This window comes from Eriocheir sinensis, chromosome 34 (genome assembly GCF_024679095.1).
Source record: "Eriocheir sinensis breed Jianghai 21 chromosome 34, ASM2467909v1, whole genome shotgun sequence".
NCBI lineage: Eukaryota > Metazoa > Arthropoda > Malacostraca > Decapoda > Varunidae > Eriocheir > Eriocheir sinensis.
Window position 1 is genome coordinate 6,251,628 of NC_066542.1, and position 16,357 is coordinate 6,267,984.

Sequence of the window (16,357 nt, forward strand, 5' to 3'; positions counted from 1 at the left end):
GATCAGGTCAATGTGGTCGTCATGTTACAAGCAAGCCGCAACAAACTGACTTTGTGGGTCATCTGGTGGTGCTTTCTGTGTCGTGAGGCGTGACTTGAAATGCAGGATGAAGGATTGAGTGCCTGCGCCCTGAATGTCACATTTTCCATACATTCAGGGCGCTGGGATGTCAGTTTGGTGCGGTGAAACTGATTGATAGGCTGTTATGGAAAGTCATGGCCACTGATGGATACACATTTATTGCCAATTTTTACATGTTTATAGAGCAATGATATTTAATGAAGAAAGATGTATGACTGTTTCTGCCTATCCCCTGGTTGAGACACTTGGAAATTTAGATTCTAAACTTCGGGGCATTATGAATGAAAATTTAACTATCGCTGAAATTTCCTCCGTTTAAAACTACCTCTTTAAAATAACTATCAGTTTTGTACCAAGGGAAAACTATCTGCATACAATATGCTCATTAATGAAAATGTGTTAACTAGCCCAAAATAGGGTCTTCACTATGATCATATGCACAGCTCTTTAAGACTGTGACTGCCATTCCCTTGTTATTATTTATATAAGATACTGCCCACCCACCTACAGTAATCTCTCCAAGAGGGACATGAAATGTTACTTACTTCAGAATTAGAACCTCACAGTTTCCTTATTAAATGCGACTTCCCCAGTAAAGTTGTCTAAGCAGATATCCTGACAGCAGCAGCATATAAAAACTCAACATGAGTCAAAGATGCCAAACATTCATATCTACTGATATGAATAAACATGTAGGATGTTCTCTGACTGAAGAGAAGAGAGATGTATATGAAATGTTCATGGCCAGATCTGCTTACTATATATATATACATATTTATACGATGTATATATTAAACTAAGCTTTGCAATGTCTTAATTACTTTAAAATTATACAGAAAAAACAATATTTCCTATGTAGAGTAAGCCCTTCACTTAAATCAAACATCTGATACATAAAAACAACGGAGCAGCACACAGATGCAGATCTGGTTATGAAAATCTGGCTAATAGCACGAGAAGAGGGGCAGCTGTAGAAAAGCCTGTCCTCTACCTGTGAGGGATGCTGCAGCCCCAGACAACACCCACTTAAGGTTCACTTTACCAGGAACCATTACACACTGAAGGAAATTAATAAAACTAAACAAAATGCTATGTCGAACAAATGAGTAATTAACCATCTGAACAATGAAGAATACTTACAGTTGCTCCTAAACAAAATATGAGTCTTCTAAACAACTGTAGTTGGTGACTGGGGAAATCTAAGGAGTAGAGTTTGGCCAATTATGAAGTCTGTAATGAATGTGCTTCATGAATTAGGTGAAATTTGAACACAAAATTTTGATGCTATGAACAGTGAGCTACTGTGACCTAAACTGGGAAGTAAGGTGCTTGTCAGTAAAGGAGAAAGGGAGGAGCAGGAGAGGACGAGAGAGAGAGAGAATGGGGGAGGGATGTCTGATGGAATAACACAGAAAGTAAGGTGTGATGTTGATCCCCACACTGAACACTGAAAAGCACCTGTGAATTATGATAAGATGACAGAGTTTGAAATGACTTATGTTTATATAAAATACTTAAACATCAACATTAGTCACAGAAATTCAAGGGGAGAGATGTAATGGTGTGCACAAGTATTTTGAAGCCCTTGAATGGGTAGTATCAGTAATGTGTGAGATGGATATGAGCAGATGTTTTAAGGCATGACCCCCATGATGGCATTTTGGCGAGCACGTTTCCCCTCTTCCTCTGAGATGCGTTGTTCAATGAGAAACTGCGCTGTTGAGATGCCTGAAGGTAGACCTGTGATGGTGACAATGCGGTTACGAGTACCAGGAGCATAGTTACCCTTCTTGGAGATCTGAATAGTTGTGCCGGAGATATGCTGGATCTCCACCAGAGACTTTCCTCCAGGACCCAGGATGGCGCCAACAATGTGCTCCCCAACCTCCACCTCCACCTTCTTGCTACCATCTGGTGCTCCTGGAGGAAGTTCTCCAGGGGAAGGACTCTTCCTCAGTGGAGTGCCAAGTCCAAAGGAGTTGCTGTTCAGGGGCAGACTCCCACCCATTTCTGTAGACTGCCGACGGAATGGATCAAAAGGGGGCTCAGAGCTGAAACGATCCACTTGGCGTTGAGGGGAAGTAGGTCCTCCCAAACCCTGTCCCAAGTTAAGGCCTGAAGCTACTGTGGTGCCTATGGGCCCAAAAGGGCCATTATTGCCATTGCTCATTGAGGAGCCATGGTAAGAGTCATTTGGATTGTTTGAATTGTTCATGTTGGGTAGCATTGGGTTATTTCCCATGCTGCCTTGGCCTTGGCCTCCCTGACCACCATGTCCACCCTGGTGTCCAGATGGGTTGCCTAGTCCCAGACCCAGCCCAATAATGCCATAGTTGATAAGTGTGTTGATGGCCTGGCACACCTCAGCATTAGACTGGTCAGCAAATCCAGAACTACGAAGAATGGACCTCACATGTTCCAGCAACTGGGCAGTGACCACAGGATTTCCAGCCCCACCATTAGGGTATGCAGAGCTTAAGTTTAGTGTGAGGTTTACTCCTCCGCCTAGGAGATTTCCTAATCCACTCACTGAAACAAGAAAAATCATTATCACTATCATCATTAAAATCACTATCATAATAATCATTCATATAATAATAATAATGTGGCATCCACTATTAATGATAACACTAATACCGATCATCAATAACCCAGTTTCCTTGAGGCCTCTACAAAACATCCAAACACCTGTGGCAAGAGAGAACAGAGTGGTTGACGATTACAGTCACGGGTGTTGACTATAGTCCATTCACCTGAGCTAGATCCCAGGCTCCTGGCTTAGGAACTAAGGATGCTGTGGACTGGCTGTTGGCAGACGGGGTGTCTGACGCCTCCACCACCTAACACAATGTACAACTATAACATGATTTTCTTAACCTGAGTAAACTTTTTGCAGTAATTACAGTGAGAAGTAAAAAAAAAAGCTGCACATGGCAGCAGTGGTCATCTGCCCCACTGGCCCATTGAGCCTGTGGTGGGAGAGAATCCATTAACCTGACACACGGCCAGTGTAACATTCAGTTTGCCACAGTTCATCTTCCCCAGGTTTCCCCTTGCACCCATTTGTTGACCATCCCGAAAGAAAGGCTGAACAACTGGGTGGGCTGCTTGCCGACTGCCCAAGCCCTTAGATTCGTAGCTAGGGACGCTAACCCGAGGAGGCAAAAAAGGAGAGAAAGGGTGACATTCTGAATCACAGGACGGCCCATGCCAAAAGTTTACCAAATTTCTTCCACGTGATATTTGAGCTTTGGCCCCTGCTTTTCTCTCACTCTGAGGTTTTTCTTTGTCCTCCTCCTCCCCAGGTACTCATTAATCGACCAGCCTGGAAGGGAGGACGAACAGCTGAGTGAACTGCACGCCGACTACCCAGGCCAGGATCTGAAGGCAGCCCCATGGAGTGTTTGCCAGGCACACTGACCACTAGGCCACAGCAGTACATGTATGGCAATTTAGTATCAGTCAGGAGGAATGGTACTTGACCACTAGAACACAGAGGCACATAATGGCAATTTAGTATCAGTCAGAAGGAATGGTACTAAACACCAATACAGCAGTCAAGACAGCATGCAACCCATAGATCATGACTGCAGCTCCACACTAATATTAAAAAACAACACCTCCGATTCTATGCTCTACTCTGTGGTCTTCTGCTGCCGCATATAACTTGGCAAAAATTGATAAGGGTTTTCATAACAATTTTCTGTGCCATGGAAAGGTAATATGTGATCTTGAACATTACTGTGATATCAATACTCTCTTTTATCACATAATGAACACCACCGTTTTCTTTTTCCCTTTTTCATGTTATATAATATTGTCTCATTCATCTTGCCTTTTGCACAGCAGCATTCCAAATCATTTCTATCATCTAAAACGATTAGGTATTCCTTGATAAACATAGTTGTGATTTTTGTGGCTGAGGAGAGAGTGTATCCCAGTTCCAGGGGTACTTTTTCCAAGGTTCTTGCTTGAAATTTGTAATCCAGAGAATATTTACATATTCAATTAAAAACTATATCCTTATAGTTATCCCTACTGCAGATTTTCTTCATTAACCCTTATACTCCATTAGGCACGATCGTGGCTTTTATGTTAGTCTCCGTCATGCCACAATTGTGGCGTTCTTCAACTATCGAGCTCATTTTATGACACACAGTTTGTTTATACTTGAGGCTATGCATCGTACATCAAGCACTGTCATTGGCCCTTTGTTTTCAACATGCAGGATGCTTGGCCAGTCACATCCCAGCTTTTACAAGGATTTGTTTATGTTGTAGTCAGGCCCCAAATTTTCCCACGGTGAGTACACGGTCGCGATGTATGCCGTGTTTTATCAATTTTTTACCAATTTCTAGGCAAGATAGCAGACATAAATGTATTTTCATCAGTAAATAAGTATTTCAGGCACATATGATACAAGACAATACGTGAGAATTGTTTTTTAGTCTTCTTATTGACCTAGATAAGAGTGGAACGTGGTACAAGGATGATGTCAGATGACGAGTGTGAGGTGATACTGGAGGTTATTTTTTTCATGTATATATAAGTTCCATTTGTTCATTTATGATTATCCCATAGCAAAGAGCAACTTCTAAGCTTTCAAATTATATATAATTGTCCCAGTGTTTGTTAAAATAATTTGACTGAACACTAAAGTAAGCAAGGGAACACCTGTTAACATTTGTTACCCGTTTTTTATGTACGTAACTTAACACCACCCACTCATATTATCACAGGGTAGAAGGGTTAAAAACTGGTGTCAGAGCATGCAGTAATGGGTATATGTTGGATAAATTCAAGTTTAGAAAAGAAATATGCAAAAACTGGTTCATAAGTAGAGTAGTGGACAAACAGAACAAACTGAATTGGTATGTAATTGATTGCGGCAAACACAACTGAATCCTTTAAATGGAGATTAGACGCATTTACGGATGGGGAGGGAATCTGGTGAGCAAACCGTCTTCAGAAGCTACCTTGTGTACACCATCTGGCCTTTTGTAGTCTCCTTATGGCCTTGTGTATGTATAATCAACCCTCAGTCAGTACTGATCAATAATAATAATTTAACTACCGTATTTTGCGACGTACAACGCGCTCCGGCATATAACACGCACCCCAAACTTTAAGACAATAATTTTGGAGAAAAAAATTCTTAAAATGCTCATAATATACAATAATAATAAAGAACATTGATGATGTAAAGTTTCCCGAAATTTCTATATTTTTGGTGTAGCCTGTACTGCTCGAATTGACGTGTCCTTGAGCAAAGCAATGAAAATGGCGGTCAGGCTGGTGTTGCGAGAAATACATGAATACATCAATCAAAGGATTATTATTTGCACTTAATATAGTAATATTAATAATAAATAATGAACACATGGATATTTTTTTTCCAATATAATTTTTTTTTTATGTAGCTTATACTGCTCAAATTGGCAACAGTGCACCTTTGTCAAACAAAATGATGCAAATGGCAGCCAGGTCGGGTTGGCAATCCTCCACATTTCTTTATTTATTTTTACTGGTTATTTTATCGCCCTGTATTCTATGGTAACATATTATAAGACAGCTATGGACTACAAAGGATCATAAACAATAATAAAGGTAAGTTTACAATTGTTATTGGACAAGACAAAAAAAAAAGACCCTTAAAACGGCCCAAAGAAGAATAAATTCAATAAAAATTTGTACCTTCGGCATATAACGTGCAGGGGTAAACTTTCAGGCATTTTAAAGTGAAAAAGGTGCGCATTATACGCCACAAAATACGGTAGATACAAAACTTTCTTCTTACATTATTTTATTCCTTGACCCTACCAGTAAGTTAGACCATTTATTTTTGTTACCTATTCTTTACTTTATCTCCTTAATTCTTCTATGTCTTAGGTGTGCCACAGTTACAGATTTGTAACTTGTAGTATCTGTACACTTTTGGCTCAACCTACTCCAGCAGTTAATAAAAATAGCAAGACAAAACTGGAGACTTTTCAAATCCTGAATTTATCCCCTTGGAGGATGTTAGAGTAAGTAAATGAAACCTGTAGACAGTGTAAGTAGTCGCCACATACCTGCTGAGAGTGGATTATTCATTGACCCCAAGCTTCCGTTCTGCATGTTCTGGCCGCCTGGAGAGTTGGCAAAGGGAGAGCCGGTGGGGTTGGGGTTGGCCACGGGACCAGTAATGTCAGCATAGCTCACGTTGAGGCAGGTGCCGCTTTGAGGGTCCTCAACTATCTTGGCCAGGATCATCAAGCAGGCACTCTTGCTATTTTCTACATCATTTGCTAAAGAAAATAAGAAAGGTTTTTATATTACTTACTATTCTAGTCGATGCCTTTTCTCAAATCTTCAAAATGCATCAATATTATATTATTCATATACTTCATACAACAATGTTACTGTGAACTCTCATCAAACAAGTTTCACTAAATGTCACACAAGGGAAAGTGATACCGGAAAAAGTTCAGCTCACCAACAGGAGCCAGTCCTTACATGGCATTACATGATTTGTATTTTGAAAACAACCAACCCTACAAATTAAACATAATTAAATGTATTCCTCCATCATATGGCTCAAAATCACTGATCTATCTACAAACTGAAAAATAGATAAATTCATAAAATAAACCAATAAAACTGGTTATTATAACACATACCTAAATACTCTAAATTTCTAGGAAATCAATTCAACAAATAATTTTACTTAAATTAACATGAGATACTGAAGACCTTATTACCAATTTTATATGAATACACACTATTAGGCATAGTTAAAATTTGGCAGAAAGTGAGGTGTATGAAGTCTGATTTGATCTGCAGGACCAAGTGTTCATCAGCTGACAATGTGAGCATACCATTATTTTGTTGCATAATTTTATCTATGTCACAGGTCACAGATTTATCACTTAAATGGATTATTTCTGATAATTTTTTTGTGAAAAATATTGGAGTCATGAGTTTGCACAATTAATAATACATGTAAAATATTCTTAAATTCTAAATGTTGGGATATTGTGGGTTATTTTGGTTGTAGAACTCTGCAAAATACCCCAACAATGACTTGGAAACCCTGCCCACCAAACAGGGTGCAGCAGTTACAACTTGTGCAGAGAATTCCTGATTCAATGTTCACATTTGTTGCTCATCCTTGGAGGGCCCTTGCTCAGTCCTTTCAACACGGCCATGTAATTGAATATATCTGGTATAGTGTGTTTCTTGCAGGCACCAAACAAAATAATTGCATAGAAATAACAATTTAATTTAGAGCAAAATGGAATTGGCACCTTTCTTTTGTAACCTTCTCATTTATTTGCTCTTCTGCATACGAGAATTTCCAGAAAATGTAATAAACAAATTGAAGCTCTCATTCAATGGTTTCATCAGCATCCCTATGCAGAAATTTTGCACCCACACCAACCCCAAAATTCCTGTTTAGGCACTGACACAAGAATCCTTATTAAAAAATCTGATTCTTTCAAATAAAAGCCCTCCCTTACCATACATCCTAAGGACATTCCACTAATTCTTCCTGACAATCCTTCATTCCTAAGCCTATTTAAGGTCTATGCAAGCAGCGATCAGCTTCTTATCTTGTGTACTCTTCTGCCATCATTTTCAGAGCCAAGAAATTTCCAAGCACACCACACTTTCATAAGTCATCACACCTACATTTGGTGATTTGCATCATTCATTTACTTCCCTTCAACAAATCCTTTCTAATTTAAGTAAGCTTATTCCCTTATATCTGTTACAATAATTCCTACTTCCTTTTCTCTTGTACAGTAGCATGAGGATGGTCTTCCTCCTGTCTTGTGGCCCCTCTACCTGCTCCCAACCTTGATTTACTTACATCGACTTTAAGACTTGTTTCCACTCTGTTTACGCATGTAATAACAATATGCATATAGGGTTGGTTATTACTAAGTAGACTGTAAAGCTTGTATACAACTGCAAAATCAAACTTACCAAGAGATGCAGTTCCCCAAAGATGCCAAAGGGTTTCACTGCATACATAAATATCTATGTCTGTATTTTGGAAAAAGTAATCTTAATGTTTGATGAGTGCACACCTTATACATAATACTTCATAAAACACCACATGACTTACAGATGACAGTAATACAACGTTCCGCCAATGATTGATCTTTGGCCTTTTGAGAGATTTGAACATAGGCTCCACTTTCTTCTTTGATCTGCTTGATGTAAGTGCCACCCTTACCAATGATCATGCCTGCAGTGCTATTGGGGACCAAAATCTTCACCTGCAGGGAATGAGCACTTCTTGAAATCTGATGAAGGTAGATGAATTGTACTTAATGGAAACATTTTGCTTTTATCATAAATTCTAAAACGAATAATACACATAAATACAGTAATTCAACATAATGAAAAGCTTCAAATAAAGCACATACAAATAGTATTAAATTCCAATTTATGCACGTAAACACAAATTATGACTAAATCACAACTTAAAAGATAACATACACAAAGAGCTCTCTTCAAAACACAGCACATAAGTTGTACCTTGATTTACAGACAGCATATTCAAACTTTATATCGATACTAGTTTTATTTTTTTTCGCATGGTTACAAGCATTTCGTGGGAACATATACATCTCCATGGTATAGTGGTTCACACAGCTAGCTACAAATCCACAGGCCTGGGTTTGAATCCCAGCCTGGGCCAGAGGTGCACAATACGCCCAGCTACTCAGCCTCCTTTTCACTGGTCAATAAATAGGTACTTGGGGAAACTTGGGGAAGGCAAACTGGAAATCCGGATGTTGCACTAGCCTCTGTTCCAAGGTAATGTGTTCTCACCCACCAGAGTCAATGGCCAATGGGTTGGAAATGAGTACTGCGACCAAGCACAACTATAGCATAAGCCCCCAACTCTGCCTAACTTTATACACTTCCTAAATGACCGCCTCATCCATTATTCCCAATTAACTCTACACATGTTTTTAAACTTAATATTTGAATATTTATGTTAAAGTTAAATGCCATCTTCTCTCTAATGCAAAATAATTGAACTTCATTAACTTTTTAAATGAACCTCACTGTAAAACAACTAAAATGATTTTCACTCTACATCTCAAGGTACCACAGTATGTGTATGTATTACATTATCAGCAACCAAAACTTAATCTTAACCATTTCACAGCACACTATCCTCCTCCTCTCCAAAAAATATAAATAAAATGTTATAGTGTGGCAAATGACTTGCTTAGCACTTCCCAAGAGTTGCATAGAAGGACCAAGGGGTCATGTAAGCCTCCAGAAGCATGAAAAGTTTTAAGACATAAGTGGCAATTAACCCGGTAGCTGTGCGAATCATGTTTCTTAAAGGCCCCTCTAAGCGAGAATAATGAGAAAAAATCATCGCTCACGCAAACCGTTTCATAATATATATCAACGAATTTGTGATTAGTTTATGCATCATCTATTTTGGGGGGGTTTATATCATGGCAAAAATTTGGCCTATCGCTGGTACACGGTAAGGCCACAAATTTGGCCTGTCGCTTGTACCAGGTTAAGTGGAACACAACAGGGGGCTGCAAAAGTGGAAAGGATGAGAGCCAATGCCTCGTGTCATAAATCATTGGTGTTTCTTGAAGATTGAGACCCCCTGACCTAGCTTCTACTGCAAACACTGTACTCTACTGACGGGTCTGGTTTAGATATGCCACAATTAAAATTAGCGAGACAAATGTTACTTTGCCGTGGGAAAAAAATCATTTCAAACATAAGATAATAACTATGTAAAAAGAATGAAAATCTTAATAATAAAAAAATAATAATAATAAAATTATAATAACCATAATAATGAATGCAGCTTAAAATGAGTCTTCAGCCAAAGAAAATATATAAGTAAATCCATGGAATAGAGAGTGAGAGTTTGGTCATGAAGAAAAGGTTGAACACTAAAATAAATTTTCACAAACACTTTTCAGACAATTTTCACAAAGATGCATCACCTTTCATCCTTAAACAAGTGCCTCAAAAAGGACAGTGCATGCATTTACACTGTACTACATAAAAAAATCATTAAATTTTTATTAAAGAAAATTCTATTATTAATAATTTAAACAGTAACTAATACTAAAATGTCAGCAGCTCTCAAACGTCACAACAACTTCTTAAAATCCCAATATCATCATCTAACACGGGAAACCCAGTAATTCTGAGAAATCTTAGTTACTTTTTCAGTAAAAAAGTAAATCAAACTATAAAGCAGAAGTGCTAGTCTTTCTGTAAAAAAATTATGATAAAAGCAACAACAAACAAGACAGTTGTGACAAGTACAAAACATCCACAGCAAAGTAAATAAATATAAACTCCCTTGCTGGACTAATGATTATTTTTTTGCCTTTTTTTATAAATTTACTGTCAAAACAGGCTCTAAGCATATGAAAAAAAGAATGATCCCTAAACAAGCATCCACGATTCTCTATCTGTTCTCTTTATCACCAATGCTCACTCGGTTGAAAAATTATACTACCAAATTTATGAAACTTTACTGCCACTGAAACTTGGTTCTCAGGGTAAGACTTCCTATAACATATAATAATATTTTTCTAAAAAAGGGTCTCAATAACCTTAGGTAAAACATTTTTGCCCTCCCTCCAGGTCGTCAGTCTTATGTCTACTATTGGGGTGAGCCACTCTGGCTGAGTCCACTGCCTGACTCATCAGGTTGGACAGATACCATGACTCAGTGGCACTGCTGAGGGCACCTGTACTTGGCAACCTTGTTTAGTTCTTCTAAAGCTAAGTCACTGCAGGGAAAACCTAACAAATCGTGTTTTGGCAAGCTTATTCTTATCAAGCTGATGTAAAAATTAGTAAAATTAGACTTCCAATATAACTATGTATGTGTTTCAAGTGTTGGCTTCTTTTTGGTGTAAATAAATGTATAAATGTCAGCATGTGATGTCCCCAAAACACTCAAACAAGAAAGTATTGATGTTGTTTACTTTATGATGTTACAGTGTATGGGATATTACATGATAACATTTATTCAAAATTGATTTTTTGACAAAAACAAAACTGACATTGTCAAAACACACCTTAGCTTGGTTGACATATCACAAGAAGCCTGACTTTATTCCCCTCTGCATCAGCTTGATAAAAAGACTACAAGAAGAAACTGGAGTTGTCAAGATTTCCCTACACTGACTGACCTTGTTTTGCATTTTGCAAGAATTAAAACAAGTGATGCTTTCTCCTCTGCTATAGTTTCATAAAGCATTTTTATCAATTTATTAAAACATTCTATGTGTCTGCCTCACAGCTTTTTTTAAGAGAAGCAAAGGAGAGGCACTACATCCATCCCTCTGCTTCAGCCAGAGGAACAAACAAGAACAGTCCTGCCCTGAGCACCTGAAGATTTTATTTATTTATTTTTCTGTTAATTAGAAAACTGAAGTAAAATCCATACAGGAAGTGTTTTAGAGGCAGTAAACCACAAGTGGAAATGTGTGGAAGTGAAATGCAAGTTTATGCATAAATCAAAAACATTTTGAATAACTAATAGCAAAGAAAATGCAGAGAAGGCAACTCAGAAAGAGGAAGAGAAATTGACTAAGTGGACAGGGAGATATGGCTGGCGGGGAGATAACAAGGGCTGAAGACTGTAACTGGGCTGAGTCCCTAACATAGACAAAGCAACACTAGATACTTGGATACCCATTCAATTCATCTGTTTTATATATCCCATGGGCAGCTCACTACAAAAAGTTTCATATACTTGACTTTTTCATCTTACCAAAGTCTTCCAAATATGTCGAGGCCGATCTGGCGTAGGCTCCCACGAGTCCTTTCCTCCCCTCTGCTCTGCCACACAGTCCCAACACCTATCTCTTCCTCTCATATGTAAGCTCAAGGTAACATATGAGAGGAAAAAATTGGTGTTGGGACTGTGTGGCGGAGCAGAGGGGAGAAACGGACCCACGGGACCCAACGCCCAAACGGACTCGACAATTTGGTTTCACTACAATCAGGTAACTATTACCAAGAAGTTCATGATACTTCCTTGGTATCAGCAAACTTGACAAATAAAGAGCAGTCTAAACCAGACCTTATTATCCTAATGGCTCATGTCGAAAACTGAGAAATTTAACAGAATTGTGGATGCTCTTCCGGCTTCTGACCAAAAGACTGTAAATGATCATCAAATTGAAATATAACTGCAAGATTTCAACCAAAATAAAAAAATTACCTGCTTCTCTCTCTCAGCAGTCATCTTGTTATCAAAATCAATGGCTGGCTTGGCATTTGGGTCTGGTTTTTCTTTGATTTTTTCCATGATGAATGACAGCACAGTGCAGATGGCATCCACATTGCCAGTGATGAGACACACTCGCTCAGATGTGCCTGGACAAGTAAAAAAAGAAACCATTAGGCATGTTATGCAACACAATCTATAAACTACAAATCATACTAATTTAAAGGGGGAGGTGGTCAGCATGAAGGTGCAGCATCCTGGAGGACTCAGGTTTGAGTCCCACCTGCCGCTATAAGCTGACAATTTTCAGTCATTGCCGAGTGGCCTAAGACTGCCCACATGCTGTCCTGATGACCGTCTATCAACCCAGACTAGATTAATTCACTAAAGAGAATAAAAAATGAGCTCCAGGGGACAGTATGAGCAAAGTAAGAAGGCTCCACTATAAACACTTGCCCGTGCCATAACGGGCTGGGGCCGACCAGCAGGCCCCATCAAAAGACTACCAGAACCATAAGCTGAATGTTAAAAGATATTAAAAGACTACTAATATGCTGACTTTTAGCTCGCATTGAGAGCTTGAAGAGTTGGTTGTAAGTACAGGCAACTCCCACTTAAAGAACATTCATATTACAAAAATCTATCTCTTTAATAATCATACTTTCATGTAAATAATGCTTACACTGGAAGAATACAGTAATAAATAAAAATTTACCTGGATAAAAATCATTGGCCTTGGACATCTTCACCCTGGCAGTAGTATCCTTTTGCAGCTGTGCAATGGTTTCTCCTCCTTTACCAATAATGGCACCAGCAGCCACGCTGGGCACCAGGATCTTGAGGTGGTATGTCCCATCGCTCTGCATGTCTGAAAAGGATGAGAAATCTATTGCTGAATGATATATTGCAAGTATGAATTTATAGTACATTTGCACTTAGTCTAAAAGACAATTCTCTCAAACATTTACAAATATAGTATGTAAGGATACTGATCAGGGTAACGGTCAGACTGCTTATCTATTAAAAATCAAAACTGACCTAGGAATTGAGGAAATTTAGAATTCTACTGTATTAAGATCTGCCAAACATTGAAGGACTCTCATATCTCATTTTCATAAACCCATTTCATGATCAGGAGGAAACCAAATTAAATCCACAATAAAACCAGATACATACATATGGTTACACATCAGACTGAAAAATCATGGTAGCACATTTTCAGAATTGGGGAATATGGATATGAGCGTAGCCTCCTCTGCCACCACTGACAAAAACGGGGCAGCACGAACGTGTCTGTTATTAACTACCAAACTTAACATATCTAACAGAAGTAGATCTAACCTAACTACATCCTAATCTAATTTAACCTGTTACCCCTCCCCACTGTCAAAATATAATGTGCTAGGCTGCATACATTAACTTGATACATCAATATTTTGAAGTTTCACTAGTCTTCCACAATGTCACTATTAATGAACCTCATGCGAGATGGAGACCTTTATTTCCATAGGTAGCCTCAGAACTTATGAAAATCAGATACTAGGTTTACTATATTTTAGACAAATTCATTAATAATACCAAAAGCTATTTTTTACTGTATTAGACCTTGCAAATCATTCCCATCTAGGATCTTCATGGCAGCTGAAGCTAAAGAGATGTTATGTGCCAAAGCACAACACCTAAACTGTCAGCTATGAACCTACACATAAAAAAACTAACAGGTGGTATAGGTCAATATGGTATTTGCCAACCAAATGATATTGGTACTGGAAGAAGTAAACCTGATCTGGAGCCTCATTCATCCTATCTACATCATGTATCTCTCTCCTGTATTTGGCCATCAGTATTTGATAGTCAGCAAGGTGAGAATACCAGGTAAGTCCAGGTTAATCATTTAATGTCAACTCACTAATACATTGCTTCCGTAGTATTAGGTCAAAGTTCACTAACACTCCCAGATCCCTTTCACACTCTGCCCTGCCTGTCACTGTGGAGTCTAAATTATACCCGTGTAATGGGCTGCGTGATCCTACATTAAGTGCGCTACACTTGATGATGTTAAAATTCATGTCATTCGGCCCCTTGCAGTCTCCTAATGTTCTCATGTTCACAGCGGCCTCCTCCCTGCCGGCGGTGCATGCCCCAAGGTTAGGTGCTGCATCAGGGGCGGCGTGACGCAGGGCAGGCCGAGGAGGCGGTGCAAGCAACACACCCCGGCGGCGTTGGTACTTGCAGACCGGCACACGGCACCCCGCACTGGCACCGCGGCTCCCTCCTGGCGGCGGGGCATGGTCAGGGGTGCTGGAGGCGGCGTGGTAATATGTGGAGGAGGCGGTGGTGGTTGAGAACGGCGGAAATGTGAACGGCGTGGTAGGCTGTGGAGGAGGCGGCGGTGGTGGAGGCGGGTGACGCAGGCGCCCCCCCCGCCGCCCCGACCATCGACCACCGCCATCACCGCCGCCGCCGCCCCTCCACCAGGCCACCGCCGCCGCTCCACCACCTCCACACACCATCCACCACCTCCACCGCCTCCACAACACGCACCATCCACCACCGCATCCATCCACCACCAAATCCACACATCCAAACATCCACCCACCCTAAAAACATCCCTTGAAATATCCCTACATTTCCACAATCCACCCGAAAATTTTTCCCGTTACTAAAAAGCCTTGATATTAAGCCTCGGCCATTACGTTTTCGCGCACCTGCAGTAGACAAAATCTCACCTGGTATATAATGTGATCGCTTAGACATTGCATCGTCGGAGTCGATGTCTAGGGGTCGCTTCCTGGAGTCGGGAGTGCCGGGCGAAGGGACACACTCCTCCATGATGGACTCTGTGGCCATGTTGTAAGGGGAGGGCCACTGCGCAGGCGGGGGTGCCACGTTATCGTACTCACCTCACTGGGTTTTCCTATTTCTACCGCCTAACGATTATGTAACACCCTCTATAATTAACGTTTTTGGTGATGTCTAGACGTGGGTCTTGTCAGTTTTGTGGGTGCGACGGTTTTAAGTCTGTAATCGGGAATTGTAAGACCCCGAGTACGACAATTTGGTGATGGTCCTGCGCAGGCGTGTTGCTACCCCTTGCCACATCTACGCCTTAATTCACTTTTTTTTCTTCCTTTTTTACCCCTTTGTTAGCATTACCTCTCCACCTACACATACATTAACCAACTATTATGACTCAGTATATATCCCTAAGGTGTTAAATGACGCCTATCTCCATTTATTTCTCGACTTATTTTACATTTGGCATTTTAATACGTCAGGCGAGTTCATTGCAACGATGCCAGCTTGTTTTACTCAGCCTCTTATGTTTCCCGATTTCATACCTAAAAACCGTCTCCTCCACCCTAATAACTGACTCCATATATAATTAATGTTAAAATGGTTAATTATTGGTGTTTTTTAGTAATGGTTAAGGGTCAGAAACCGGTAAATACGTTGATGTGAGTAAGACAATCTGGTATCGATGGTTCCTTTATATGCCACATCTACTCCATAATTCACACGTTTTCCCCCTTTTCTCTCCTCTATTATCATTAACTCAACATCTACACACATATTACCCAACCATTAGGGGTCACTTTATATCCCTAATCTTTTAAAACACTGCCAGATCAATTATAAATCTCCACTTCTTTTACATTTGGCATTTAACCATTGCCCGTATTTTTTTTCTATCTCTGGTAAAATTATATAGAACATGACTAATATCTGCTGGCTGTCCTACTAGTGGAAATGTTATCATCCATGTTTGTCTAACGGGAGGCTGTGGTTAGAATTTCTGGTCCTTGATGTGTTGAGGGGAAAGCAATGTCTGGAAATATATAGGCGGCGCATAATCGATGTTCACTTGGGACAGCCCCGTAGCTCGACGAGGCCTATTTCCGTTTTAATCCTCTCACGTATATTTTTAGGCCTACACCACTAGCATATACCTCCATGAGCAGATATAACCCCAACCTTGTATATATATCACATTGCCCTCTCTATCTCTCACCCACACACAAATACTTATGGATTTAGGATTTATAT

At 39.8% G+C, this 16,357-nt stretch overlaps 1 protein-coding gene across 3 annotated transcripts; it reads right to left on the bottom strand.

Annotated features, from left to right (window-relative positions):
• Window positions 1–220: 220 nt before the first annotated feature.
• On the bottom strand, window positions 221–15,202 carry LOC127006970 (RNA-binding protein Pasilla-like). Of its 3 annotated transcripts, none has more exons than XM_050877399.1 (6): window positions 15,040–15,202; window positions 13,026–13,178; window positions 12,305–12,459; window positions 8,192–8,372; window positions 6,153–6,368; window positions 221–2,610 (listed from the first exon to the last, which is right to left on the bottom strand). In XM_050877399.1, exons 1-6 carry the CDS (start codon window positions 15,158–15,160, stop codon window positions 1,715–1,717), a joined length of 1,722 nt encoding a protein of 573 aa, XP_050733356.1. In that variant the 5' UTR covers window positions 15,161–15,202; the 3' UTR covers window positions 221–1,714. The 3 variants fall into 3 exon arrangements, with proteins under 3 accessions (XP_050733356.1, XP_050733357.1, XP_050733355.1); XM_050877400.1 differs by having other exon boundaries at window positions 8,192–8,345; window positions 13,026–13,196; window positions 15,040–15,199; XM_050877398.1 differs by having other exon boundaries at window positions 13,026–13,196; window positions 15,040–15,198.
• Between the last annotated feature and the right edge of the window lie 1,155 nt (window positions 15,203–16,357).

Bases quoted from the DNA above. Each gene is read 5' to 3' on its own strand.
- LOC127006970 (XM_050877398.1), bottom strand. From the start codon at position 15,160: ATGGCCACAGAGTCCATCATGGAGGAGTGTGTCCCTTCGCCCGGCACT. The intron at 12,460-13,025 runs GTAAATTTTTAT...TTACTTGTCCAG, and splicing joins GGCCAATGATTTTTATCCAG to GCACATCTGAGCGAGTGTGT. The intron at 8,373-12,304 runs GTAATTTTTTTA...TACCTTCATCAG, and splicing joins CTGCTGAGAGAGAGAAGCAG to ATTTCAAGAAGTGCTCATTC.